Genomic DNA, 27721 nt, shown 5'->3' with positions numbered 1-27721 from the left:
TTTAACAAATCCTCCTAACACAAAACTTCTTTCTTTGGATGCTGGGCATTTCTGATTTTGCTTTTGCTTTTATTTAAACTTATTCTTGTAGACTTACCTCCTGGATTTAATCCAAATTTGGTACCTCCTGGTTTTAATACTAATGTAATACCACAGTTGAGTACGCCAGTAACAGCAGTGTCCACAGCCGCAACTGTAACACCTCCACTTGTTATTGCAGCACCTCAGTCAGAGACGGTTCACACAACTGACCAGTCTGCTGTTGTAGCAGAAAAGCCACCCCAAGGCCAGGTTTGTAATTGATTCTATCCAAAATTTATTTTTTTAATTATCAGGTTGGTGCAAAAATAATTGCAGTTTTTAGCCATCAACTTCATAGCAATGTATCTCAGCTCAGAATAAATTTTATCAATCAAAATAGCCATTAGAATTTATAGATTTTTGTCAACAAGGAACAAGTCTATTTTGATTATACAGAATTCTGGCATTTTGGAACTAGTGAATTCTATTTTTAGACAGTTTTGACTTGTTTGGTTGTTGAAGACCTTCTTTTCCAAGTAGTTATTGAGATGTTTGAAAAAGTGGTAGTCGGAGAATTATCTGGAGAGTAAGCTGGGCGAGGTGGCATTTCATAGCCCAATCTTTTGAATTTCTGCAAAGTTATTTATTGTGACTTGGATGAGCATTGTCATGGAGAAGAATTGGTCCTCTTTGATTGACCAATACCAGATGTAATTGCTGAAGTTTTTTAGTATCATTGGGATGAACTGAATCCAAACCCATGCAGCTGGGAAGCAAACTTATTGACACAGTCATGCTTAAAATTACTAAAATTTGCCTTTTTCTGTCTTTAATTAAACTACTTAACCAAGAATAAACAGTAGGAATGAAACCAGTCACATTAGCCAATAGATAGAAACCTACATTCCCAATGCTATGATTACATGAACATAGTTAAAAGTTTATTCCAAATAAGAATTACAGGTTAAAATTCCAAAAATTGCACTTAGTTTTGCACTAGCCTAATGCTCGTTGCCCCTGGTTCTATGATAAAAACTTCCTGTTTTAATGTGACCTAAATTAAAACTTTCTCCCCTCAAAATCTCATGTTAATTATGTCTCAAACACTGGCTTAATAACAAAGTTATTTTACTAAATTCTTCATTATCTTCAAAATTGATTGAAATAAAATCACTGTATTTCAATAGAAATATAGTAAAAAAAAGATTGTCAACTTCATAGTATTAAACATTTCTTTAATGTTATGATTCTTAGAAATTTTCCATTCTGATGCAGTGAACGTAGACTTCTTTACTTGATCCAAATTCTTCCAGTTCCTCACGTGTGCACATCTTTTAATCCTTTCTGTCTTTGTTATAATTAATTTTGAAAATAATGAAAAATAATTTTTATATTATTGACGTGGTGTTTGAGACATAACTTAAAATATTTATTCCATCATTATGAATTTACAATAAATATGAATACTTAAACCTTATCTGGCTTAAATATTTTACCTGTTTTTTTTTTTTATGTTCAAACTGATCAAATCCATCCTCTCACACACACCTACCTTACAATTTTAAAAATTATCACATCATTGAAATCTTGAAGCTATGAGATAATGCATGATTAATTCAAAACAATGTGAATAGTTAAGCATTATATTTGACATAGTAATCTGAATGCTAAAAAGTTGAGGTGAGAAAAAGTTTGTGTACCATAGGACCAAAGGTAGTTTCATGTGGGTTGGTATTGAAAAGTGTTAGAGAGACCTCAAAATTGACTCTACCAAGACATTTTTTTTTGTACACAAACTTAACTGAAAAAAATATTAACTAAATATGTTATATCATGACGTTCTATGAATTTAACTAAAGAATATTTGGGAACCATTATTAGTGTTTAATAAGAAATACTGTCATTGCTTTTAAATTTTAACTTCTAGAAATGTTACATTACATTTCCATATCCTTGGTAGGGTCATCTCTGCATCAGGCATAGTTTTTGGTTAGTTCATTTACATAATATATTATCAGAGATATTGTAATATATGAATATCAGATATGAAAATCATCAGGATTATTATATGTTTACTTCCCTTGCTGGCATCCTGGTCCAAGCCAATTCTCATGGTCAGACAACCACGTCTCACTTGAGAATTATTTTTGGCATATTTTTTTTTTTTTATATAACTGATTGTCCTTCTCATCACCAACCACTTTGCAAAATGTACAGTGTGCATTTTATCATGATACTGTCATTAGAGAGGTTCTCGTGTTCTACATAGCTAAAGAATTTTTTTTTGATTCTACATAGTCTCCACTGTATTGTTAACCACTTTACACGGTGTACTGGTTGCTTTTCTGCTCTTCACTGAGTGGGTTCTTTCTACTTTGTCATGTGTTTGCCCAATGCAACATGACTTATAATGTGATGTTAATCTGGACTAAGGTAGTGGTATTATTTTGTGCTGACTTACATCTTAGTTCCATAGTATATAGATATTGGTGATTATATTTTTGTTTGTACACTATTTTATTACATATAGGGTTGTTCTTTTAAAAATTTACAACTACTGCTTTCAATAACATTCTACTATTTCGTACCTTCAAACTCCTCAAATCTTCTATGAAAACAGATTTACACCTGAGCATCTATAATGGGTATATTACTTGCAAAATTTCAACATTTCTTCATTGAACCAGTTAATTGAATACATAATAAATATAAAAATTCAGTTAATATTTCAATTAGTAAGATTGGTGGTTGTCTGATATCATCATCATCATCATCATCATCGTTTAACGTCCGTTCTCCATGCTGGCATGGGTTGGACGGTTCGACCGGGGTTCTGGGAAGCCAGAAGGCTGCACCAGGCTCCAGTCTAATCTGGCAATGTTTCTACAGCTGGATGCCCTTCCTAACGCCAACCACTCCGTGGTTGATAATAATTGTTTTGGGCAGCAGAATCGTTAGCATGCTGGGCGAAATTCCGCCGAGATCGACTTTGCCTTTCATCCTTTTGGAGTTGATTAAATAAGTATCAGTTATGTACTGGGGTCGGTGTAATCGACTTAATCCCTTTGTCTGTCCTTGTTTGTCCTCTCTATGTTTAGCCCCGTGTGGGCAATAAAGAAATAAATAATAATTGTCTTGTTAAAATGACAGTATGTTCCATATAAGTATTAAAACATATTAAATAACACTAATAGAAATTTGATAGTAGTTCTATTTAACTATTTACTATTACATTTCTTTAGTTGACCTTTTTGTTGTTGGTTGTTGGCATTGCAGAGACAGTAACTTAGGCATCTCTGCTCTGCCTGGGCTGTTTCCAGAAACAAATGTCTAGCCCAAATTACTTATCACCTACCCCCTTCACTCATGGTTACCCCATGAAGGAAAGAAAAAAACTCGGTATGTTTGCAACATTCATGGAGTTGTATAGGAGGCCAGATATTAGTTAACTATAACTACTTGTCTGCCTTAGGATCCCTTCATCTGGATTTTCTGCAGGGTTTAACTTCCTTAGCTTTTTTTGCTGTGATTGTCTCTCTCTAGATATTGTTAGAAATATTAATGTTGAAACCTTATTGGCCCTTTCTTCAGTGAAATGTGACCATTTTCTCCTTTTTTTTAAACTCTTAGAAAAGAAGGGCAATGTCTACAATCCTTTACAGGGCCTCCAAGATGGTTGGGAGGAATGTTTGCAATGGTGGACCCAACAGGACAAATACCTTTCATTTTGACAATGGTATTCAGTTTCTTTGTAGTAATACAAAATTAAAGTTTCTATTTATGTATAAGGTTTCTTATACTTCTCAGGGAATCATATAGATGGCATGTAGGTTTGCTACTGTTTGAAAAATATTGTTTCCTAAAAGCGTGGTTTCATTGAATAATTTTATAGAATTTTGACATATTGTTAGAAATGGTTGCCCACTCTTTCTCTCTCTCTCTTTTTTTCTCGTTATACTGGTGAAAATCAAAATTGATCTGTCTTCACCAATATCTTTTTCTCTCTTCGTTTTTTAACTCTATTACCAGAGTTGCAAATATTTTAGTTTGTTGGCCTAATATATAGGTAGGTACTTCAAACTAATCTGGGGTCTTGAAACACCATTGTTCTTTAATAAATTTATAAAAAGAAAAATGTTGCTTTCAATCAATACAGGACATTTTCTATTAAATTATACATGCATTCTGTAAGATGATTGGTGTTAGAAAGGGCATATAGCCATAAAACCCCTGCCAAAACAGGCAGTGAAACCTGGTGCAGTCTTCTGTCTAGCCAGCCCCTGTCAAACTGTCCAACCGATGCCAGCATGGAAAACGGACGTTAAACGATGATGATGCTCAGTTGAAAAAGATTTACCAAAACATAGTTTTCTGGGGTTTTAAGTTGGTTAGCCTAGGTGTGGGAGAAAATAAAACTGAATAGAGGAGTCAATTAAGGGGAATAACTATGAATTAATTAAGTTACTGTGCAGTGATTGGCAATGGCGCTTGCCAGCTATATGACGGGTTTACAAAAGTTTCATTGAAGTAGTCATGATTACTTTGAAATTTCAGTATTTCTGCTAAACTTCTATACCTCCATAATTTCTCTTGCATACCCTTTGGGGTTTCTTGTTTTGAGAATTTTTGCTTTACACTATTTACTTACCAATATTCCAGCTTCCTGCGAAACCCCCAGAAGTTGCTGAGTGGTCAGAACACAAGAATGCTGATGGCCGAGTCTATTACTATAATGCCAAAACAATGGAATCCACTTGGGATAAACCACAGGTTCTTATAGAATGGGATGGTAAGAATGAAGACGGAGTCTTTTATTCTATTTTCTTAATTTTTTGTTTTGTTTTTCAGCACCAGTCTCAGCAGATATCTATATGTATGGTCATGGTTGCATGGTAACCTAAGCAATCTTTGCTCTCGGGGTGTAAAATGGTTTGTAATTTAGATGTATATTTTTCTCTTGGAGTTTTGTAACAAATTCTTGTCAATTTATTTACTATATCTTGAGCATGAAATTTTTCACCCATTTAACCATGTGATCAGATGCATTTTTTTTTAATAGTAACTCTTGTTATAGGCATTCTCATTTCACAATTAACATAAATTTGGTTTCTATCATTACTACATCTTAAGTATAATCTTTTTTCTTTTAAGTTCTTGTTTACTAAGTATAACATGAATAATGTTCTGTTAATGTTAATTCTTTGAAGATTTTCTCATTAAAATGGACAAAAATAAAATGATCAGGTGGTTATTTTCTTTACAATTTATAGTGTTTTCCACTTACTTTATTTTATACAAGTCCTTTCTAGAAATTTATTCTAAACAGTATCTTATTTTTTTATTTTTGCTGACAGCTGTTACACTATTTGGAACTGATGGATAATGTTCAGATAACTTGCTCAGTAAGCTCAGTTGTTTACAATCTCCCTTAGATCCTTCTGAGGGAAACTCAAATAGATTACAATACAAAAAAAAAAAAGGAAAAGAAAAGCCCTAGTATTTAAATTTGGTATATGTGAAAGAAATTATCATAGTGGTGTAAAATCCTTTTACTGGAGTCTGATATTTAATTTTATTAGATTGACCAAGGTAAACTTAAAAACAACTTGACTCTACAGCATTAAATATAAACTATAAAGAAAAGCTAATTTTGGCTAATTTTAATGTAATTATTTGACATTCAAATTTTCTGGCACTTATTAGGTGTATGTTAACTACATAATTTGCTTTTTCAGTTTTTGGTTTGAAATGTATTATTTTGTGACATGAAGAAGGCAGTAGATCTACAAACTTGATACTGCTACTGAATAATGGCATTTTTTCGGTAGGATAAGATTTTAGATTATCAGGTTTCAAACATTTTATTAGAGAACTATTTATTTTCTATAAATAATTCTATAGTGAAACCCGTGTCTCAAATACTTTCTCTTGAAACTTTTCAGATGTAAAGTTTTAATCCATTTAAAGTAATATATTAAAGGGTTTCTGAACGTCAGTACGTCAGAGAAATGTTAATTTCTGTTTATGCTTTTTGAATGTTAAATAATTAGTGAAGCTCTTGAATTGTTGCATAAACAGTTGCTACATATTTAGTTTGAATAATGTTATTGTGGGCAGAATTAGGGAGAGGTTGTTAGGTTGACATGTGTGATAAAGTGATGAACATATACCACACTATATTTTATTTATTGTCATCATTTTTACATCCTTTGAAAAAAACTGAAATAGAATGAAGATTTATATAGTCACAATTTCAATGCAAAATATATTGGCAGTATATATTGATTCATATATACAGGGGTGGTCAAAAGTAGGTGTTATACAGTGGAATGTTCTTTCATGCCTCTATTTCTTTTTTTGGATAAGAACTGGAAAGAACATTCCACTCATATTAAGCAACTGTATACCTAATTTTGCCCACCCCTGTACATTTGATTAGTTGGTTGAATGCAAAACAAATCTACAAAATAGTAGTCTGATTCATCACAGAGCATAATACTTGAAGATGTATGAAATTTGAACACTCCTGTATCTGCTAAAGTTGGATTTGAATTCCTTTCATCTGGAATTTTGTCAGCAGTGAGGGTACAGGATTTATGCTGTATATGCACATACACACTTATATTGTATATGCAGATTTTGTATTAGCTAATATTGTTAAGGATAATTTCACAAAGCTGGTGGTTGAAATTAATTTATTTGTTGATGATAAAAAAAGAAATGTTGATTTGTTTTTGCTTGCTATCATGAAGTTAACATGACTGCTTATCACTGGTATATAGCCAAACTAGCACAGCTCCAGAAGCCTGACCCAGCTGCCACAGCCACTGAGTGTAACACTCAGATTAACACGATGTTACAAGTAAATGGAACAGAAGAATCGGAGGAAATTCCCATGGAAACATTACCTTCAAAAGAAGAAGAAGAGAAAAGCGATGAGGTAAGAGAACAACAGTGGTGATTATAAGACTTGAATTGAAAGTATTTGGTTTCTATTTTCTGTGTTTAGTTCTTAAACATTTTTGGTACGGATCCATGATATCGGCATTGTCAACAATACATCTTATCATTGATGCAAAATAATTATCTAATTTGTTATAGAGTAATTTTTGCTGTTTTACCATTTTTGCCTCCCTCCCCCAGTTCAAAACGTCCCCACCATTAATTAAATTTATCATCAGTTTTTGAATCCAATGTTCATGTTAATATCTGTACAATAGATACTTTATTTTAGTGGGGCTTTTACAGTTGGTGATCCCAATCACTGGGAAAGTTTCTACCTCAGATCACTGTCTAAAAAAACAATATAAAGAAGAACGTTCTATAGTCTCAGGTTGGCTTTGACGAAGCAAACCTATGGCACACCGATGGTTGGCCCAGTGTCTTGGTATTGTCCTCTGATCTATCATTACTGATACATCATGTTTTCCTTTCTCTTGACCAGGACTTCACATCTCACAGACAATAATTAAGTTGGATACAACTTGAGCACATAATTTCTTCACTGTTTTCGTACTATTTTTGGCAGTTCATATTCTAAAATTGGAATGATACAGAGAAGATTAGCATCTTCAACTATAGCCTTGGGCCAAGCAAATCCTTGGTAGAAGGAAACTGAAAGATGTTTATCATATATATATATATATATACACACACATATATATATATATATATATATTATATATATATATATATATATATATATATATATATATATATATATATATATATATATATATACACACACATACATACAGTAATCCCTCGCCATATCGTGGTTCACCTATCGCGGTTTATCATTTAAGCTTAGGTCAATTCCTCTATGGTGGTGTTTTGCATTTATAATAAAATAAATATATGCAAATTATAAAAGTGATAAAAACAAAATACATTCCTGTTTATACTTTGGTTTTTCACCTATCATGGGGTGTTTTGGAACATAACACCCACGATAGTCGATGCATTACTGTATATGGGTCTGTATCCCATCACTGCTTGATAACTAGTATTGGTTTGTTTACGTCCCTGTAACTTAGCAGTTCAATAAAAGAGCCCAATAGAATAAGTACCTGGCTTAAAAAAAGAAAAGTACTAGTGTTGATCTATTGACTAAAATTCTTCAAGGCAGAGCTCCAGCATGACCACAGTCTGACTGAAGGACGTATCAGGTCATTAAGAATGTAATGTCAGATTTTCTTATGCACCAAATTTGACAGTCGTTAACTCTAATGTTTTATCCTGACAATTCTTTGCTTTATGACATTGAAGAGTTTAGATCACTTTCGAAATGCAAATCATGGTGTCTGATTATATTGTGACTTTTCTCTTGTAAATCAATTTTTGTGAACCCTTGGATAGATCCAAAATTCATGTTGTTTATGAATATGAGTTCCATCGTGGAACCAGTGCATCCCAGACAGCTCAAAACATCATTGAGGTGTTTGGTGAAGATGTGGCAAATTAGCGTACTGTACGTCGATAGTTTGAGAAGTTTTGGTCTGGTGACTTTACTCTTGAAAATCAGCCCTTTGGTAGACGTGAGACCAAGGTGGATAATGAGCTTGAAACTAGTGGAAGTAATGACATTTCAAACTATGTTTGAATTAGCAGCAAGGTTTGATGTTTCGATTCTAACTGTATTGGACCATCTGAAACAAATCGGCAAGGTAAAGAAGCTGGACAAGTGGGTACCACATGTACTGAACAAGCATCAAATGACTTGTCATCTTGAAACCTGTTCTTTGCTGTCATGGCATAGAAGTGAACTATTTTTACTTAGTATTGTTACGTGTGATGAAAAATAGATTCTCTTCAACAACAGCAAGCATTCTGCATGGTGGTTGGATAGAGATGAATTGCCAAAACACAATCTAAAAGAGAATATTTACCAAAAAATGCTAATGGTGTCTGGTGGTCCAGCTCTAGTGTCATCCACTTATAGCTTCATGAGATCTAGTAAGTCAATAACAGTGGATGTATACATTAACCAGTTGGATAAAATAAGTGAACTTGCAATTAAACAACTGAGATTGGCCAATAGAGACAGGCCAATTCTTTTGCAAGACAATGCTTGACCACATGTTGCACAAAGAATGCTACTCAAGTTACAGGAACTGAACTTGGAAGTACTCTGTCATCCACCATATTCACCAGACCTTGCACCAAACTGACTATTGCGTTTTCCAGGCATTAGAAAACTTTTTGCAAGAAAAAACAAACTTCAAATCTGAAGAAGATGCAAAAACAGCCTTTCATGATTTCATCACTTCTTGCTCTCCAGAATTCTTTGCTGCCAGCATAAAGAAGCTGTTGATAAAATGGCAAAATTGAGTTGATAATTTAGGTACCTACATTACCTGCATTGCTTTTTGTTGAGATAAAGTACGATAAACATTCAGTTCAAAATCAGACATTTCATTCTTAACTGGTGCAGCTCCTGATACAAGATATAAGAAAAAAGACAAACTGTTTTTGTCAATCTGTAGATCATAGGCAAATTGGACTTGGTGTCGGTCTGATACTAGCTACCTTTGTTCACTTGGTGTTGTGCATTCCTGCATAGTTGGACTTGAAATGGTGAGAGAGGTAACTCAGTTTTAGATTTTGTACTGAAATACTTTAGCATTATTCTTTTTGTTTTGTCCCTACAGTTATGATGTGTCTTGTATTACTGTTGTGTTCATTGATATTATAGAAGAGAAAATAAATGGCTTTTTTTAGGATGAAAAGCAGAAAGAAAGTGAGGAAAAAACCGAAGAACAAAAGGCTGCTGATAAAGCTCGACCTGTTTCTAGTACCCCTGTTCCTGGAACCCCTTGGTAGGTTTTATATTCTATTAACTCTTACGTACTCACCTGAATAAATGAAGTCTTGTTTCCATGTTTGAGTTATCAAGCAAATTTTATGTAGATTTTGGCCAAGTTTGTATACAGGCATGGCTGTGTGCTTTGCAACCATGGTTTCAGGTTCAGTCCCACTGTGCAACACCATGGGCAAGTGTCTTCTAACTCAAGGCCAATCAATGCCTTGTAAATGAATTTGGTAGACAGAAACTGTGTAGTAGCCTATTGTGTGTGTATATATATATATATATATATATATCATCATCATCATCATCGTTTAATGTCTGTTTTCCGCGCTAGCACGGGTTGGACGATATATATTTGTGTGTTTGTGTCTGTTCCCCCTACCATTACTTTACGACCAATGTTGGTTTGTTCACATCTTTGTAACCTAGCAGTTCAGCAAAAGTGACTGATATAAGTACTAGGGTTGATTTGTTTGAGTAAACCCTTCAAGGTGATTACCCAGCATGGCCATAGTCAAATGACTGAAGCATCATCAATCATCATCGTTCAATGTCCGTTTTCCATGCTAGCATGGGTTTGGATGGCTTGACAGGAAGTGGTAAGGCCAGGAGCTGCACCAGTTTCCATAGTCTCTTTTGGCATGGTTTCTATGGTTGGATGCCCTTCCTAATGCCAACTTAACTTACAGTGTACTAGGTGCTTTTTACATGGAACCAGCACCTACACCAATGCTTTTTATGTGGCATCTTGATTTTAGGATATCAATTTTGTTGTGGCAAGCAGGTCTTCTTGAGTAGATCAATGTGCCACTTATCTTCGTCCTCTGTCACCTCGTTTGTAAGGCTCAGCATTTTGATATTGTCCTTCAATACTTGGTCCCATCTCTAAGGTCTCCCTCTTCCACAACTTCCCTCCACTCTAAGTGATAGGCACTTTTTTATGCAACTGTCCTCATCCATCTGCATCATGTGAAACCCCCCCCCCAAAAAAAAAAAAAGAATTAAAAAAAAAGCAGGAAGATTAAACTGAGAGACTATTTGCAATGTTATTATATAATTGCATAGAAAATATCTCATATAAATGAGTGTTTCAGGTAATTTCCCTTGCTGATTTTCTTTTATGGCTTCTAGGCACAGGCATGGCCATATGGTTCAGAAGTTCATCTCAGAACCACATTGTTTAGAGCAGTGGTTCTCAACTGGGGTCCTTACGACCCTTGGGAATCCATATGCAATTTTGTTAAAATTTATGTGCAGTATATTGGTTATGCTTCTACAATGCATGCAACATTTTAACAATTTTTAGAAATATAATTCCTAATATTATTTGATAATAAAAATAATAAGATTTAAAAAAAATTGAATGAGAATAAAGTAGGAGTCAAAAGATAAAAAATAGTTGCAAACCACTGGTTTAGAGATTGCGCCCACTGTGTACACATTGTTGGCTGGTGTCTTTACCGTAGCTGTTGGTTGACCAATACTTTGTGAGTAGAATTTGGTTGACAGAAATAGGGGAAGAAGCTTGTGCTATATATGTGTATTCCTCTTGTCTTGACATGTGCATTGATTTAAACAATGGGTGACAGTTCTTACAAATGGTGTCACTTGTCTGCAGTACTGCATGAAAGTGAGTCCAGGATGATAGTTGAGCAGTGAGGGTTGAGAATCTAGCTGAAGAACAAGCTGCCTGCCTCAATAAAGTCTCATCTGACCCATGCAAACATAGAAAAGTAGATATTGAATTAGATGAAAGGATGTATAATGAATGTCCTTGTTCTTTTTGAATCTTGTAAAAATAGTTCCTTCTTCTTTAGTGTTGAAGCATCAGTGAACTTCATTGTGAAAGAGTGAACAAAATTAAAATATCAAATGTTTTATAGTTATTTTGTTTTCAATATCTGGAGTTTCATTTTCTGCAAAGTATGTCTGTAATATTTAGGAATAAGATCACAAGTAATAATAGTTGTGTAACAATGATTTTGAATAAGTGAGTTTTCAACTATTAAAATGGGTCTACCATTAGCTGTATAATAGGCAAAAAGCACAAATTTAAATAATGAGGTAACTCTGTTTGCATAGAGCCCAGTAAGAGTTGTATGAATCCATTGTCCCACCACTCCACTGGTTAGAAGGTGTGTGAATAAATGTTATGTGTGCGTATACACAAGCACATCTAAAGATGTGGAGATGCAATGCTAATATTTTTGCTGTTTTTGTTTCAGTTGTATTAAAATTAGTTGTCTATTGTAAACATTTCTCCCTTTCATATTCCAATGTTTTTATTTTACAGGTGTGTTGTTTGGACTGGAGATGGCCGAGTTTTCTTCTATAATCCTAGTCAGCATCTTTCTGTTTGGGAAAAACCTGAAGGACTTGTTGGTCGTGCAGATGTTGAACGAATGCTACAAGGTCCACCAGGTGGCTCTCCAGCTGATAAAAGTAAATATATGCTTATTGGAATATTTAAACCAAGTTTAAGTCCTCTAAGAATTTAGTGAAGTGAAAATGTGTGTCACTGCCATTGGCTTAAATGGTTTTTGTAGCATATCCAGCATTTTGACATACCTCCTTATGTTGAGTCATATCATCTCTTTACATTTTGCTCAACGTTGTGCTCAAATTTGCATATTCTCTTAAAGTGTCAGATCTGAAATATTTCATCTTCCATCTTGTCTCAACTTTGCCCACTTAATCCCGAGAGGGTTGTTGGGGCAACGTCCTCAAGCACACCCTCCATCAGGTCCTGCCAGAAGCAGCCGTCTTCACTTGATCTGGCTGGATCCCCAAGCAAGACCAATCGAACTCGTGGATGTTATCCAATCATCTTACCTGTGATCTACCCCTGGGTCTCCTGTTAGTTAGTTTTCTCTATAACACCTGTCCACTGATTTTCTTCTCAGGCAATCTTTCCACATGTTCATAATATTGAAACTGTGATCTCTCAATTTGAAGAAGTAATAGCTACCTGGAGCACCTCTCTCATCTCTGAAATATGATTACTGTCTTTGCTGATTTGTGGCATACTTTTTTTAAATGTGTCAAAAAAATTGCCCTGCATCTAATGTGGCTTTATTACACTAGAAACTGCAAAGTAATTTTACTATTGATAACCCTTTAAACATAATGCCTTTCTAAAAACATTGGTAGTTTGAAATTTATTTTCGTGCATAATGTATGAGGTGTGTGGCCTAGTTGTTAAGGTGCTGCAGTCATGATTGCAAGATCATGGGTTTGATTTTCAGACTGGCTGTATATTGTTCTTGAGCAAAACACTTCACTTCATGTTGCTCTGGTCCACTCCATTGTAATTGGCTAACCTTGTGACAGATTGACCTAGAAGGATGAGACTGTCACTCAGGAAAATTGTCCAAATGGTGGTCTTGTGAGCCATGTTTTATATTCACTGATCAAAAGGAGGAATAGAATAATCTGTTCTGTGAATCCTGACTGGTTGTGAATGGTTGTTGGTTGTTCAACCCTGTCAAAGCATGACTTGAACATTTAAGATAGATAAATCTTTTGAATAGCTAGCTGACTTTCATCAATGATTAGTTGTAATCTGATGACTCTGTATGGTTGGGTAGAGATGTTGGCACTTTCTTTCAAGAAATGAAAAAGATTTGGAAGCCTGTATCCTTATACAATTATAGTCATGTAGTTGTTCCTCACTTCATTTTCACTTTCTATATATACGTATGCATATAAAATCTACATTTACATTTATATGTGTGTGTGGGCATGCACGTCTTAGTCGTCTAAGAGTCCATAAATCAAATAAAAATGCACTTGTGTATCTGTCAACAGAGTGGGTATATTATCAGAGGTGTACTGTATTATTTAATAATTACAGTGTTATATAATAATTACACAGTATTATACAATAATTAGTATTATTACTTTTGATCTGTGGGATTAAGTTCAACATAGTCCCCTTCCCCCAGCTGTTGAAAATGTTAGCCTAAACTGCTCAACCTTTATGTCCCATTTTGTCTATTTTCTCCACTCTGATCACTGCATTTTGAACTATAGTAATTAACCACAGTACTTGGCTCTGTTTTCCCAGAAAAGAAAGAGGAAGAAGATGAAGATGAGCCTGCTACCAAAAAAAAGAAGTAAGTTTTAGTTTTCATTTAACTTTCCGTTACCATCTACCATTTATCTTTCTCTGTTGCTAGTCATCAATCTCAATTTTCCCAGATCATCTGTTGATGACATCACTCAATCACTCTTAAAATTGTCTACGTTTGTTACTATTCACCACTCTTTCTTTGTTTTACTGTCATACTTTTGCTTGTATACCTCTTTCCTCTTATAAACAATAGTATTTAAAACTATTTGAATCTTAGATTAGGATTTTTGTACATAGTATTAATGAATGTTAAGATTAAATTACTGTGATTGTTTATTCCTGCTTCAGATCAAGATACAATCAAAATTGTTTCATTTGTCATCATCTCATCTTTCCTCTAGGCTCATGTGTATCTAGGACTCCTCATCCAATGTACAACCCCACCCACCTTACATTTTTAAAACCTCAGTGTGTAATTTGAGCAAACTGAGTGACCACATAGAGTGTCCCTCAGTGGTACAAACATTGTATTGTACAGTGAGAAATCTGATAAAAATTTATTAGAAATTGAAATTTAGTGGATCTGATTTTATGTTTTCAGAATTGATAAAGATGAAAGCAAGCTAGATGATAAGAGAGAAACCATAAAACAGATTGATGCTGGTAAGGAAGCTGCTATAGAGGCTGAAGTTCAAGCAGCAAGGCAGAGGGCTATAGTACCTTTGGAGATTCGAATGAAACAGTTCAGAGATATGTTGGCAGAGAAAGAGGTAGGTTTGTTCCTTTGTTTAACGTTAATTTTCCTAATGCTAGCCTGAACTTATTTTTAGATAGGATTTTGTGGCTTGTTGCTCTTTATGTTGTCAGCCCTTATCTGTAAGGAATCTCAGTTATTCTCAGACAAGCACAATTGTAAATCACATACACCCACTCACATACGACAGGCTTCTTTCAGTTTCTGTCTACTGAATTCACTCATAAAGGTTTGGTTGCCCAAGGCTGTAGCAGAAGGCCCTTGCCCAAGATGCTGTGTTATGATGCTGAATGCAAAACCATGTGGCAGAGAAGTGAACTTCTTCACCAAACAGTCATGCCTGTATCTATGTTAATAAACAAATGATGTACTTTTGAAATTTCTATTGTTGTAATGAATTGACTGGGGAAAAAATGTCATTGAATGCAGTCCTTTGAAACAAATAACATAATGTTGATGATGATAATTATATATCACATCACTTCTAGAATAAGAACGGGGCTGGGCAAAGTTCAGGCAGTTACCTTTGTTGATAACTAAGGGCTTCTCTCTCAGAGTGAAAGGCAAATTGTATGATGCTTGTGTATGTACAGCTATGCTACATGGCAGTGAAGCATGGGCTATGACTACAGAGAACTTGTAAAGCCTTACCCATCCAGCATACTCTGCTGGATGGGTAATGTCAGTGTGCATGTATCACAGAGTGTAAATGACTTAAGAGGAAAATAGTATAAGAGGCATTGAGCGTGTACAAGAGAGAGAAGACTGCACTGGCATGGCCATGTGATGCATATGAGTAAGGACAGCCGCTTACAGAAGTGCTGATCTCTTACTGCAAATGGAAGAGGTAAACCCAGGAAAATGCGGGATGAAGTGGTGAGAAAGGATCTTCAGATGCTGTTCCTCACTGAGACGACAAGAGACTGGGACTCATGGCAATTTGCTGCAGTTAAGAAGATTCATCATCATCATCGTTTAGCGTCTGCTTTCCATGCTAGCATGGGTTGAATGGTTCAACTGGCGTCTGGGAAGCCAGAACGCTGCACCAGGCCCAGTCTAATCTGGCAATGTTTCTATGGCTGGATGCCCTTCCTAATGCCAACCACTCCGTGAGTGTAGTGGGTGCTTTTTATGTGCCACATGAGGCTGGCAAACGGACACGATCGGATGGTGCTTTTTACGTACCACCAGCACGGGGGCCAAGTGAGGCTGGCAACGGTCATGATCAGATGGTGCTTTTTACGTGCCACCGGCACGGAGGCCAGTCGTGTCGGCGCTGGCAAAGGCCACGTTCGGATGGTTCTCTTACATACCACCGGCACTGGTATCACAGCTTCAATTTCCATTGATGTTGATCGATTTTGATTTTAAGTAAAAAGTAAAAATTGTGGCCATCCCTACATATAGGCATGTCCTTTATAGCCATGCCCCACTCGCTCTCCCACTTGAGAGGTCTTTGTTTTGCAGGTGCCAGTGCCATGCAAAATGAACTTGTGCTGGTGTCATGTAAAACGTTCTCATGCCAGTGGCACGTAAAAAGCACCCAGCACACTGTGTGAAGTGGTTGGCATTAGGAAGGGCATCAAGCCATAGAAGCTATGCCAAAACAGACAATTGGAATCTGGCCAGCTCTGCAGCTGGCCAGCTCCTGTCAAAACGCCCAACCTGTGCCAGAATGGTAAATGGACATTAAATGATGATGATGATGACTTCTTTGCCCCAGAGACAGAATTCATTTGAGCTGATTTGAGACAGGTGATTCTTTTCTTTTGTTTAGGTGTCTGCATTTTCCACTTGGGAGAAAGAATTACACAAGATTGTGTTCGATACCAGATATTTATTATTGACATCCAAAGAGCGTAAACAGGTGTTTGAGCAATATGTCAAGGAACGAGCTGAAGAAGAGAGACGGGAGAAACACCGCAAACTGAAGGAGAAAAGGGAATCATTCCGGATGCTGATGGAAGAGGCAAAGTTGCACGGCAAGTAAGTGCAGTCCATTTGTAGCTTTATAGTCCAACGTATCTTATATCCTGCCTTGATTTATTTAGGGTTTTTCTCTCCTTTTCATGAAATTTCTATATCTTTGATAGAAATTGCATACACTGCTTTTAAGTGCAACTAATTTTCTTTCCATTGGTTCCTTGGGCATATTGAGCTAAGGTTTCTGTACTGCTGACCATAAGGTCACTAGTTCAAATCTCAGCTTTGTCCATAGAATAGTGCATTTCTTCATCATTTCTGGATTGCATCCTCTTTGTAGGCAAATGATTTATGGCACAATCCTCTTCATACCAGCAACAGCCTACAGAACAGACATCATTTTATTTATCATAGTGCTAACATTATTAATTCTGTATCCTTTTATCTGTTTCGGTCATTTGACTGCAGCCATGCTGGAGCACTGCTTAAAGGATTTTAGTAGAACAAAACGACCCCTACCTTATTTTTAAAACCTCGTACTTATTGTATTGGTCTCATTTCCCAAACAGCTAAGTTACAGGGATGTAAACATTCTCAAACCACTTCTCAAACAATGATTGGGGAGGGGAACAAACACACACACACACACACACACACACACACACACACAATGGCCTTCTTTCAGTTTCCATTTGTCAAATCCACTTGCAAGGCTTTGGTTGGGCTGGGGCTATAGTAGAAAGCACTTGCTTGAGGTGCCACACAATAGGACTGAACCTGGAACCATGTAATTGTGAAGCAAGCTTCTTATCACTCAGCCATGCCTGCATCTATATATATTTTAGCAATTTCTCTTACATTTTTCATTAGTTATGGCAGAAGAACACGGCTTTTTCTGTCGGTTGTAGGCGTGATTTGTTGGTGAAACAGAATTTTGGATCTTATTTCTAACTTTGTGCTTTTCTTTTGCTTGTTTTTTCAGGTCATCTTTCAGTGATTTTGCAGCTAAATATGGTAAAGACGAACGTTTCAAGGGGATTGAAAAGATGAGAGAGCGTGAATCTATGTTCAGTGATTATGTATCTGAACTTCGCAAAAAGGAGAAAGAAGAGAAGTCTACCCAGAAAGAGAGGGTATGTGTTTAAAGTTGGTGTGTTAGCAGCTGACCTGGTTATACATACATATATATATATATATATATATTAATATTATATATATATTTTTTCCTTGTTCTTCATTTATATTATTTTATTCTTGTAATTCTTTAATTCCTCAAATTCCAAAGAGAAACATAATTGCTTGAACAGATAAATTTAATGAATGTTTTAGCCCATCTTTGACTAGGAAACGAGTATACAGAGTATATATATATCAAAATAATGTAAAAAAGAAAAAAAAAGTATGTCTATTATATGAAACAACCTTTGAATTGGCCGATTCCTTGTTTCCTTTCAGCTTCTGCTTGCAGTCTGGGTTGAAAAAAAAAACCTTTTCTTTTTGTTTTTATTATATATAATCTAATGATATCTATTGTTTTCAGGAATCTTCTCCAAATAACATTTTTCATGCCTTCTTGTATTTTCTAAAATGTTATACTCTGTTAGTTCTTATGTTTGACTCCCAGACTCATTTTACTTATAATAATGATGATAATAATAACAATCATTAATCATAATGAGCTGAAAGTTGAAGGCTATGTGAACATGTATATATATATATTTCTTTTTTTTGCTATCTCACCCATGTTTAATGCATTGGATTTCATTGTTCTACATGTTAAGTGCTTTCACATTAATGATATATATATATATCTTGTATTTCCAATGCAACATACACCTGTGTCTTTTTATAAAATATTTTTTCTTATTTTTGTATTAAATATTTTAATCACAGATAAGGCAACTGATTCAACCTCTATTAACTGACATTACTTGGTTATATAATAATGATAATAATAAATAATAATAATAAATATTGTTGCATGATATGAAATTTTTTAGTTACACAAGCAATTAGTAAGTCAGTAAAGGTCATTAGTATTTTCAGTAATTGTCACATTTTTTTCCCCCCCGTGAAATATTAACGGTTTGGAATTCTGTAATATTACTTACTAAATGTGCACTTTATCTTGAGAGTAATAGTAATCTAACTATATAATTCATCTTTTGTAAATCCCTCATTATGCTATGTACCTGGCAATTTCTCAGTAAAGAACCAATCTACTTCTTAATAAGTGTAACTCATTCCAATAAGCTTTTCACTGAAGTAATTTTGTAACTGTTCTCACATTTGTTAAAATTGTAAGTGTTCATAAGAATGTTTGGGTAGATTGCAGTTTGCCAGTCGCTAGAGATAAGTTTTTTATTTTTTAAATTTTTCTTTTGCTTTTTTTTTACATATAAATATTTTATACATCACATACTTTTAATATTTAAAATGAATTTTTACTAGGTTTTTAGTTATTTCTGTTAACTGTTAAATGAGATAAAATATAGTATCTATGATAATTCATTTCCTTAATTTTTTAAAATAAGTTTATTAAATTCTAAGTAAATGTTTATATTAAGCATAATTTTATAATTAGCTTTATTGAGGAACTGTAAATAAATGAACAATTTTAAAAATATCATTATAATGAACTTTAAATAAGAAAGTAATAATTATTATCAGTTTCCATCTAAATAATTTAAGTGTATTTTATTAGTTAGTAATCTTCATAGTTGTAACTCTCATATGTATATATATATATGTATCTAGAATAGGTTTAAAACTTGTTAGAGCAGCTGTTCTATCTGTGATGTTGTATTTAACACAAGAGGCTGGTGAACTGCAAGTCAACCCAATTTTTATGATGTTCTAACTATTTAAAAAGTGTTTGAGTTTCAATATTTTTCTGATGAATAATTTTATGTCCCTTTCAAAAGAAAGCCTTGCAGTTACAGTCAAGTAAGGCCCGAGGTTGAATTTGTCGATGTGCAGTCTCAGTTGCATTGAGTTATGGATATTTCGTCAGCCATTCCAGACGAATTGCTCTGGCGCATACATAGCCAATAGGCTATATCAGTGACTGGTATTTGTTTCTTCTGTATCTTTTGTTTGAATGAACTTTGTTAGGGTTTTTACATGATAATCTAATTGGGGTCATTCCATTCCATGTCATAATAATAATAACAATAATAACTGTTAGAAAATTTTGTAATTTTCATTTTTTAATCTTTTTTTTTTAAAAAGGTTCCACATAAATATATAGATATTTAGTTAAGTTTTTATTAAAAGTTAATATTAAATGTTAAATTTAATGCCTTATATTTCTATAATTTCTTAATAGTTGTTAGTTTAAAATATTTGCATATGATAATAATGTATTAGTCGTGTCAACTTTTAGAATCTTTTTTGAATGATATTCCATCTGCATGTAAGTAATTTTGCCATGTTTAATTTTTAGAACTACTTTTAGCTGTAGTTTACATTTTTCACTTGTAATTTCACTTTTAATAGAAACTTCTGCAACTTATTTATAATCAAATTTAAGTAAAAAATCAAAACAATAAATCAAAGCTAACGAGCCCATTTTCTTTTACAATTGAATTTATATTATGTGCAATTTTAATATTTTGCATAATTATTCCTTGTGGCTCATATTAAAACTGACAAAACCAAACTAATATCAGTTGATGTTACAAAGATATTTAACTTAAAATATTCAGTTGGCACTAAACGGCAATTTCTATTGTTCTCAGTTAACATCTTTTATTAACATTGACAATTATTTTAAATTAATACAATCTTGCTAAAATAACATTATGTTTTAGTATGTTTTGTAGCCTTCAGTTCTGTAATCTCTTTGAATATCTAAAACTTTGTAGTTAACTAAATAATTATTAAACATATTGATAGTGACTTTTTTTTTTTGTTACTTTTCTTTTTGTGTATGGAATGACCCTGTCATATTAAGTTGAAGTTTACATATTAAAATTAGTAAACTTGGTTCATTGTGTGAGATTACTTATAAATCTTAGTATGTTGGTGTGTGAATGTTTCCACTCTTTATGCCACCAGCAGTCTAGAGTCACTTGCAGATAAAAACGAGTGATTCTTGTGAAACCAATATTGGCCTTGTATTTCTCAAGAGATTCATGTGCTGGTTGTTTACTTCTAAAATGTTCTATACATTCATATCTTATCTCCATGGACTTGATTTTTGTTCAAACCATAATATTTTTAATTGGGATATCAATATGTCAGCATTGTTAGTGTTTTTATGAACCACTTAAACGGAAAGGTTTGTCAGGCTTGTGAGTTTGATGAGCAGAAAGACCACTTATCCTGTGCTGCATGCATGTGTGTTTGTCTATCTATGCATTGGCATTCATGTACACAGAAACAACACTTTCAGATTACAGGCTCTGACTAAAATCTTGAATTTATTTTTTTAATTTCTTCATAATGAAATTGAAAAAAAATTTTGTTATGACAAAAAAAAAAAGGTTCTTTCATTTTCGTTTGGTCTCCAGTCATAAATCAGATAGGATGTTTTTAAAATTAACTAACAAGGAAGGATTAAGTCTAAAAGAGAAATTGGTTTACCCATAGTGTAAACGATTTTATAAATACATATTTGTTTTACAAACTGCTCAGTTAGAAATGGACTCGGACTTTCACTTATTTGTACTTTATTTTAATAATTATAAGTTGTAAAATTTGCAAGAGACAAATTGATAATTTTGTTATGGGAAGAAAATTGATTCAAAGCAGCCTGTTAGACATATCTATCTATCTATCTATCTAGAGGTATTTCTTTAATACAACATTCATTTCGATATATTATATCTCAACATTGTTTTCATTTGCTTAAAACCAAGTTCATGGAGAACAGATATGTTATTTCAATTGATTTTATCCATTTCTCCATCCCATGTGTATTTTTTGAAATTATTAATCTGTTAAATATCATCCTTACAAACTTATGTGTATATGTTTTAAGATAGACATTTATATCTATCCAGTTTGTGCAGTATTTTTATGGTGTTTGTGTGGGCATTCACCATTTAACTTTTGTACTTTGCAAGTGACAAGTTCCACATGTATTGTTTTAGCTACTGTATCATGTTCCAGTATGTTTGTTTATATGTTTCACATAATTATTTGTAGCTAGTAGTAATGATTGAAATATTTTGACCATTTAAATCTTTAATTCCTAATCATTCAACGTATGGTGAGCTTGTAATGTGATTATTAATTTCATGAATAATAGCTGTTTTGCAGTAATGCCAATATACTTTACATTCAAACAGTGAAAAATATCAATACTTTAATACACATATATACATGCATGCAAATATACATACATGTATGTATGTATGTATGTATGCATGCATGTATGCATGTATATGTATAATGTATGTATGTACATATGCATATATGTACATATATGTATATACATATGTATATGTATGTATTTACATATGTAGGTATGTGTGTATATATATCTGTGTCTGTGTATATGTGTACGTATGCATATGTGTGTGCATATTTGCTTATGTATGTGCATATATTTATGTACATATGTGTATGTGTGTAGATGTTATGCATGTAGTTATGTATGCAGAAGTCTATGTATATATATATGTTTGTATGTCTATATTTGTGTGTATATATGTGTATGTATATGCATATGTATACAAGTTTGTGTGTGTGTTAATGTATATATGTGTATATTTTTACACATGTATGTATGTTTATATATGTGTATGTATGTATATATATATATATACACATACATGTGTACATATATATGCATTTGGGCTAGGATAATTGAAAACGTTTTTTTTTTTTACATAAAAGAAATTCAATTAAATTGCATTTTATTTATTTCTACATATAACTCATTGAAGAGTAATTTTATATAACGAAAATGATTAAAAATTATTTTGTACTTGTTATTAGCATACATTTGCAATAAGAACAACCGTAAAATTGCATTCCAATCTTTACGGTTTGTAATGACAATCAAATTAAGTACAAATGAGCAAGTTGTAAAATTTCAAATTGATAAAGAGAGTAAAAACAAAATCAACTACTTTTGATAATATTGAATTTGATCATATTCATCTGATAATATGCAAAGTATTACCTTGTTTTATTTAAAACTTTCATTTATTGAATAAGAAAAAGTACATATAAACTTAACATATGTTGGCATCAAGACTATTTCACACAATATATATACATACAAAAACTAAACTCATAGCTGTTGAGAAAACAATAGTAATTTCAAAATTACCCACAATAGAAAATGCTTCTTTTTGTCTATAACTGTAGAAATCTTTGAATCTCATTGAATATTATTATTATTATTATTTCTTCTACAATTAAAACTTCAACCAAAGCACAGGCCAGAGACAGCTGAGTAAAGCTGAGAGCTGCCAATACTGTAATCATTTTTGTTTTTCAGAAATATTTTGGCCTTCACTTGGATTTTAATCAAAAGAAAAGAAAAGGGGAAAAAAAAAAATGAAAAACTCTCCTTTTCTTTTGATATTGAAATCTTCATATTTTTGGTGTAATTTGTATATTGCCAAATTAAAAAAAATTTTTTGTTTTTGTTATTTTCTCCCTACATCGATATTGTTAGAAATAGGTAACTTTAAAGTTGGTACGCGTGTAACTACAATCTCCTGCTCCTTTTTAAATAGCAAAAGAATAAATGAATATCGAAATATCAAAGTCAATTAATTTTTCTACAAATGTTAGCCGATATTATTAAGGTTCTTTAAAGTACTTCCTGGGTAGCCTTAGATATTCTGTAAAATTGTGTTATCAGTTTCTTTGTGTTTTCTCTGTTAATGTCATGTTAGTTAAACTTACCTTAGTTTCTTAGGGCTTTCTTTGTCAATATGAAACACATACACACACGGCTTGCAGGAAGACCTGAATATTTTTCAAATGAATATTTTTCAAATGAAAGCAATAGGGACTCTGTCAGAAACCCTGACACGCACAATATCTTTAAGTGTCCTTAAAAATAAAAACAACAACATTGAATGAAAGAAAAGTGTAGATAAATAGTTTTATTTATCCAACAGCATAACTAATTCCGAAGCTTTATGGAAACCACCTTTCCACAGAAAAGAAAGCTGTCTTTGTAGAAATTGAAGTTAAAGATTAGAGGTGGACTAAACCTTTCATATCCCACCAAACAGATAAAAACACCTTAAGTGGGTGAAAGCCTTCTTTAGCCTGGAGTGCCGGTGTTTTGCATTTCCCTACCCACTGTCTTTGGCGCTTAACATTTTTATAGAGAACCCATTTCTCATCACCAGTTGCTATTTGGTCCAAAATGAGTTCATTCGTGAGATATAACAGCAAAGAAGAGCACACATTCACTCTCTGCATGCGATTAGACTTTGGAAAGTTAGTGAGGAACCCAATGACCCAATTGGCTGACTTTTCCAATGGAATGCAAGTGTTGAACGAATAGTTGAATGACCAAATCCAAGCTTCTCTGCTAGTTCTTTAACAGTTACGATGGGATTTTGTTCCACCAGGGTTTGCAGGACATCCTCTTTGAACTCAACAGATCTTCCAGGATAAGGGTCACTTTCTAGGCTGTAGTTTTCCACTCGGAATTTCTGAGACAACCATTGACACTGACTTAAGCTTACTGTCCAATCCCCATATACTGCATTAATATTCCTCACACTTTCCATTGTGTTGTTGCCTTTATTGAACTCATAAAGCAAAATATGCTGAACATGTTCCTTTGTCACTTCCATTATAGCTTTGAAAAAATAATTGTTAAAATCAAACTGCACTCTTCAAAACTTGCACTAAGAATAAGTAGAAGGTAAAATTACTGCCTGCTTTTATAGCAAGTTGATGCAGGTAGTTTATCCTGTCTCTCTCTGACTTTTAGTTCATGCAGTTGAGAAAAAAAACCCACGTTCTTTATGGGATGACCCAATACATAAAATGATACATGCATGTGTCTGTGTGCATATCTGTGGGTGTGCGTGTGTATGGCACTAAAAAGCACTAGTGCCACATAAAAGGCACACCGTGAAGTGGTTAGCATTAGGAAGGGCATCCAACTGTAGTAACCTTGCGAAAACAAAAAATGGAACATGGTGTAGCTCCTGGCCTTGCCCTCTTCTCTCAAATCATTCAACCCATGCACCATGGAAAACAGATATTAAATGTTGATGTGGTATATACACACACTTACTCATACACATACATTGAAACATACACACCAATTTAATGCTATTTCAGTCTTATTCATTATTAGTTGTGAACATGAATCCCATGGAACTGCAAAGTGAATTAATTCTATAAAAGGGACAAAAAAAAAAAATAACAGCACTCTACTTTTTGAAATATATTCAGTACTTTGTGGTGTGAAAACAGTGTTCTTAAAAAGTCATGCTCAAGAATAGACATGTTTATGAATCGTTACAAACAACTGCCTAATTGTAATGAATTCTGTAAAATGATTTTCTTCTCTGTTGTTAGCTTTACCACTACTACTACTATTATCAGTTACTCGGTGTTCTTGATTTCATTTTGTAATTTTTTTTTACCTTTTGCTTATAGTCTGAGAAGTTTAACAATCATTGACTTAAAAACAGATATTTCTTTGAAGAAAAATGGTTTAAAAAAATCTCTTCTAATGAAGCAGGTAGGAAATGAATAAATAAGTCTATTTTGTGTAGACTGTTTATAAAATGTTATATAAAAAAAAAAGATTTATTATGTTTTTTATGGGGATAGAATTTCACTTTGTTATTTGGTCTATATAGAGTTTTATTGGACAGTTTTTGTCTTCAGTTGGAGACTTATTAGGAAACTGGTTAATATGTTAGAAAACTTTTGGTTTTTCTCCCCCACTCTCAACAGCAATGTTTATTGCTGGTATGTGAGTCTGTTCACTGTTTGATATTGTTTGGCTGTTATAATTAGCGACTTGTATGTCTTTTGATTTCTACTCTATATTAAAGCTTTAAAACTGTTGGCCACTGCTTGAGAAAGCTGTAAAACAGTACCTCTCATGAATATGACTTTGCTATTGGTGTGAAGCCTGTGGTGGTATTTGGCAGTTGCTTTGGAGCAGTTCGTAAAATAAACTGAATTTCTCTTGATGGGTGGAAATTATAGGAAATTTTATTTCTGGGTTTTGCTATATACACATACATGAATATATATATATTTATACACACACACATGCACGCACACACGTGTATATGCATGAGAGGGTGCTGAAAAGTTTTTAGCTTTGTGTACAAAAAAAAAAAGTGCAGTAGGGTCTGTTGATTAATGATTTTGTTCAACATATTCCCCTCTCAGACTCACACTCTTGGTGCAATAGTTCTTCAGTTTTTCTAAGCCCTGTAAAAGAAATTTTAAAGGTTGAACTTCTAACCAGGTCTTTTGCAATACCCTGAAAGCCAGGAATTTTTCAGCACCCCTTCATATGTATGTATATATGTACACGTGTGTGTGTGTGTGTGTGTGTATAATGTACACACACACACACACACATATATATATATATATATATATGTGTGTGTGTGTGTGTGTAGATATATATATATGTGTGTGTGTAGATATATATATATATATATATGTATGTACATGTGTGTATACATATGTACGTGTGTGTGTATATATACATAAATATATAAAAGTATATATATGTACGTACATACATATGTATGTAGATGTGTGTGTGTGTGTGATATACACACACACATAATTACAGGAGTTCCTATATATTTTACTATATCTTTCATTACTTGAGTTGCTCATTTTAATTGGCAGGTAGTGTCTGTCTGTCTGTGTGTCTCTGTTTACAGCTTTGCAGTGTCAGCTATAAACAGTGGGACTAATCTGAATATCAGGCATTGATTTGAACAGAGAAGGATTTAAAAAATTTTTTAAATTTTTCTCTAGTGAATAATTATTAACTAAATGTAGATTTTGGGTCAGGTGTGCTTCACCTGTAATTAATAGTAATTGTGGTTACATAATTTGGAGTTATGTGATTGTTATACATTACAACTTCAATTATAATTTCGATTTGTTTACCTCACTCAAAACATGAATGAGTTCCATTGCTTTTTCTGTCCGTTCTACAATCCATGGTATAAAGCAACTGTACCACGAAGAAACAACCACAGCTGTAATTATTCTTTTATTCCGTTATTCTTTAACTTGTTTCAGTCATCTGACTGCAGCCATGCTAGAACACCACTTTGGAGGGTTTTAGTTGAACAAACCACCCCCGGGACTTTTTCTTGAGCCTAGTACTTTTTGTTTGGTCTCTTGTCGAACTGCTAAGTTATGGGGACATAAACAAACCAACAGTTGTTGTCAAGCACTGATGGGAGGACAGAACACACATATAGATACACACGCATATATATATATATATATATATACACACACACACATACACACACGATGGGCTTCTTTCAGGTTCTGTCTACCAAACCCACTCACATGGCTTTGGCCAGCCCAGGGCTATAGTAGAAGACACTTGTCCAAGGGGCCACACTGTGGGACTGAACCTGGAACTGTGATGTTGGGAAGTAAGCTTCTTAGCACGCAGCCACGCTTGTGTGTATTTGTTTATCTTTGTAATTTATGCACAAAGCAAACAAATTTGATTATATTAACACCAGAGCATGACTAGTACTTTCATATCCCTGGAGTAATGAAAGGCAGTGTTGTCCTCCGTGGGATTTGAACTCACAATGTAAATAGATCAAATATTGCTAAAGTGGTTTGACTCTCTTATGATTCTGCCAAATCACTGTCTCAAATTGTTTGTAACTTAAAAGGTGTGAAATTTTGGTGATGGGAATGGCAGCTGGGGTGAAGGGAGAATAGTGAAATTAATTTACCTCAGAACTTGACTCGTACTTTATTTTATTGGCCCCCAATGCAAAGAATTTGAACAAACAGTGCATGGCATTTTATCCGGTGATCTAACATTTTTGCCTTCCTTCTTCATTCTTTAATAAGTCAGTTGAGACAAAGTTCGTTTGAGTATCATTTCCATTCAGTCTTGAGAAGTTAGGTTTACAAGGCATTTACTTCACTGTTATTATTTCCCCTTCATCTTTCATAAGCATTTCATTTATAT

General features: G+C 33.7%; 1 protein-coding gene across 5 annotated transcripts in view; it reads left to right on the top strand.

The window, feature by feature from the left end:
* Positions 1-27721, top strand: part of LOC115215076 (transcription elongation regulator 1) — a 91930-nt gene that overhangs the window by 50332 nt on the left and 13877 nt on the right. For 2 of the 5 annotated variants that reach the window (XM_036505438.1, XM_029784234.2), the window contains exons 5-13: positions 92-291; positions 4681-4810; positions 6804-6961; positions 9742-9839; positions 12123-12271; positions 13896-13944; positions 14503-14671; positions 16433-16641; positions 17561-17711. In XM_036505438.1, the coding sequence (XP_036361331.1) occupies positions 92-291; positions 4681-4810; positions 6804-6961; positions 9742-9839; positions 12123-12271; positions 13896-13944; positions 14503-14671; positions 16433-16641; positions 17561-17711 (1313 nt within the window). Of the gene's footprint in view, positions 1-91; positions 292-4680; positions 4811-6803; positions 6962-9741; positions 9840-12122; positions 12272-13874; positions 13945-14502; positions 14672-16432; positions 16642-17560; positions 17712-27721 lie in introns of all 5 variants that reach the window. The other 3 variants (XM_036505437.1, XM_029784233.2, XM_036505439.1) reach the window with 2 other exon arrangements.

This window comes from Octopus sinensis, linkage group LG8 (genome assembly GCF_006345805.1).
Source record: "Octopus sinensis linkage group LG8, ASM634580v1, whole genome shotgun sequence".
Classification (NCBI taxonomy): domain Eukaryota; kingdom Metazoa; phylum Mollusca; class Cephalopoda; order Octopoda; family Octopodidae; genus Octopus; species Octopus sinensis.
This window is presented reverse-complemented; position numbering and strand designations above follow the sequence as displayed.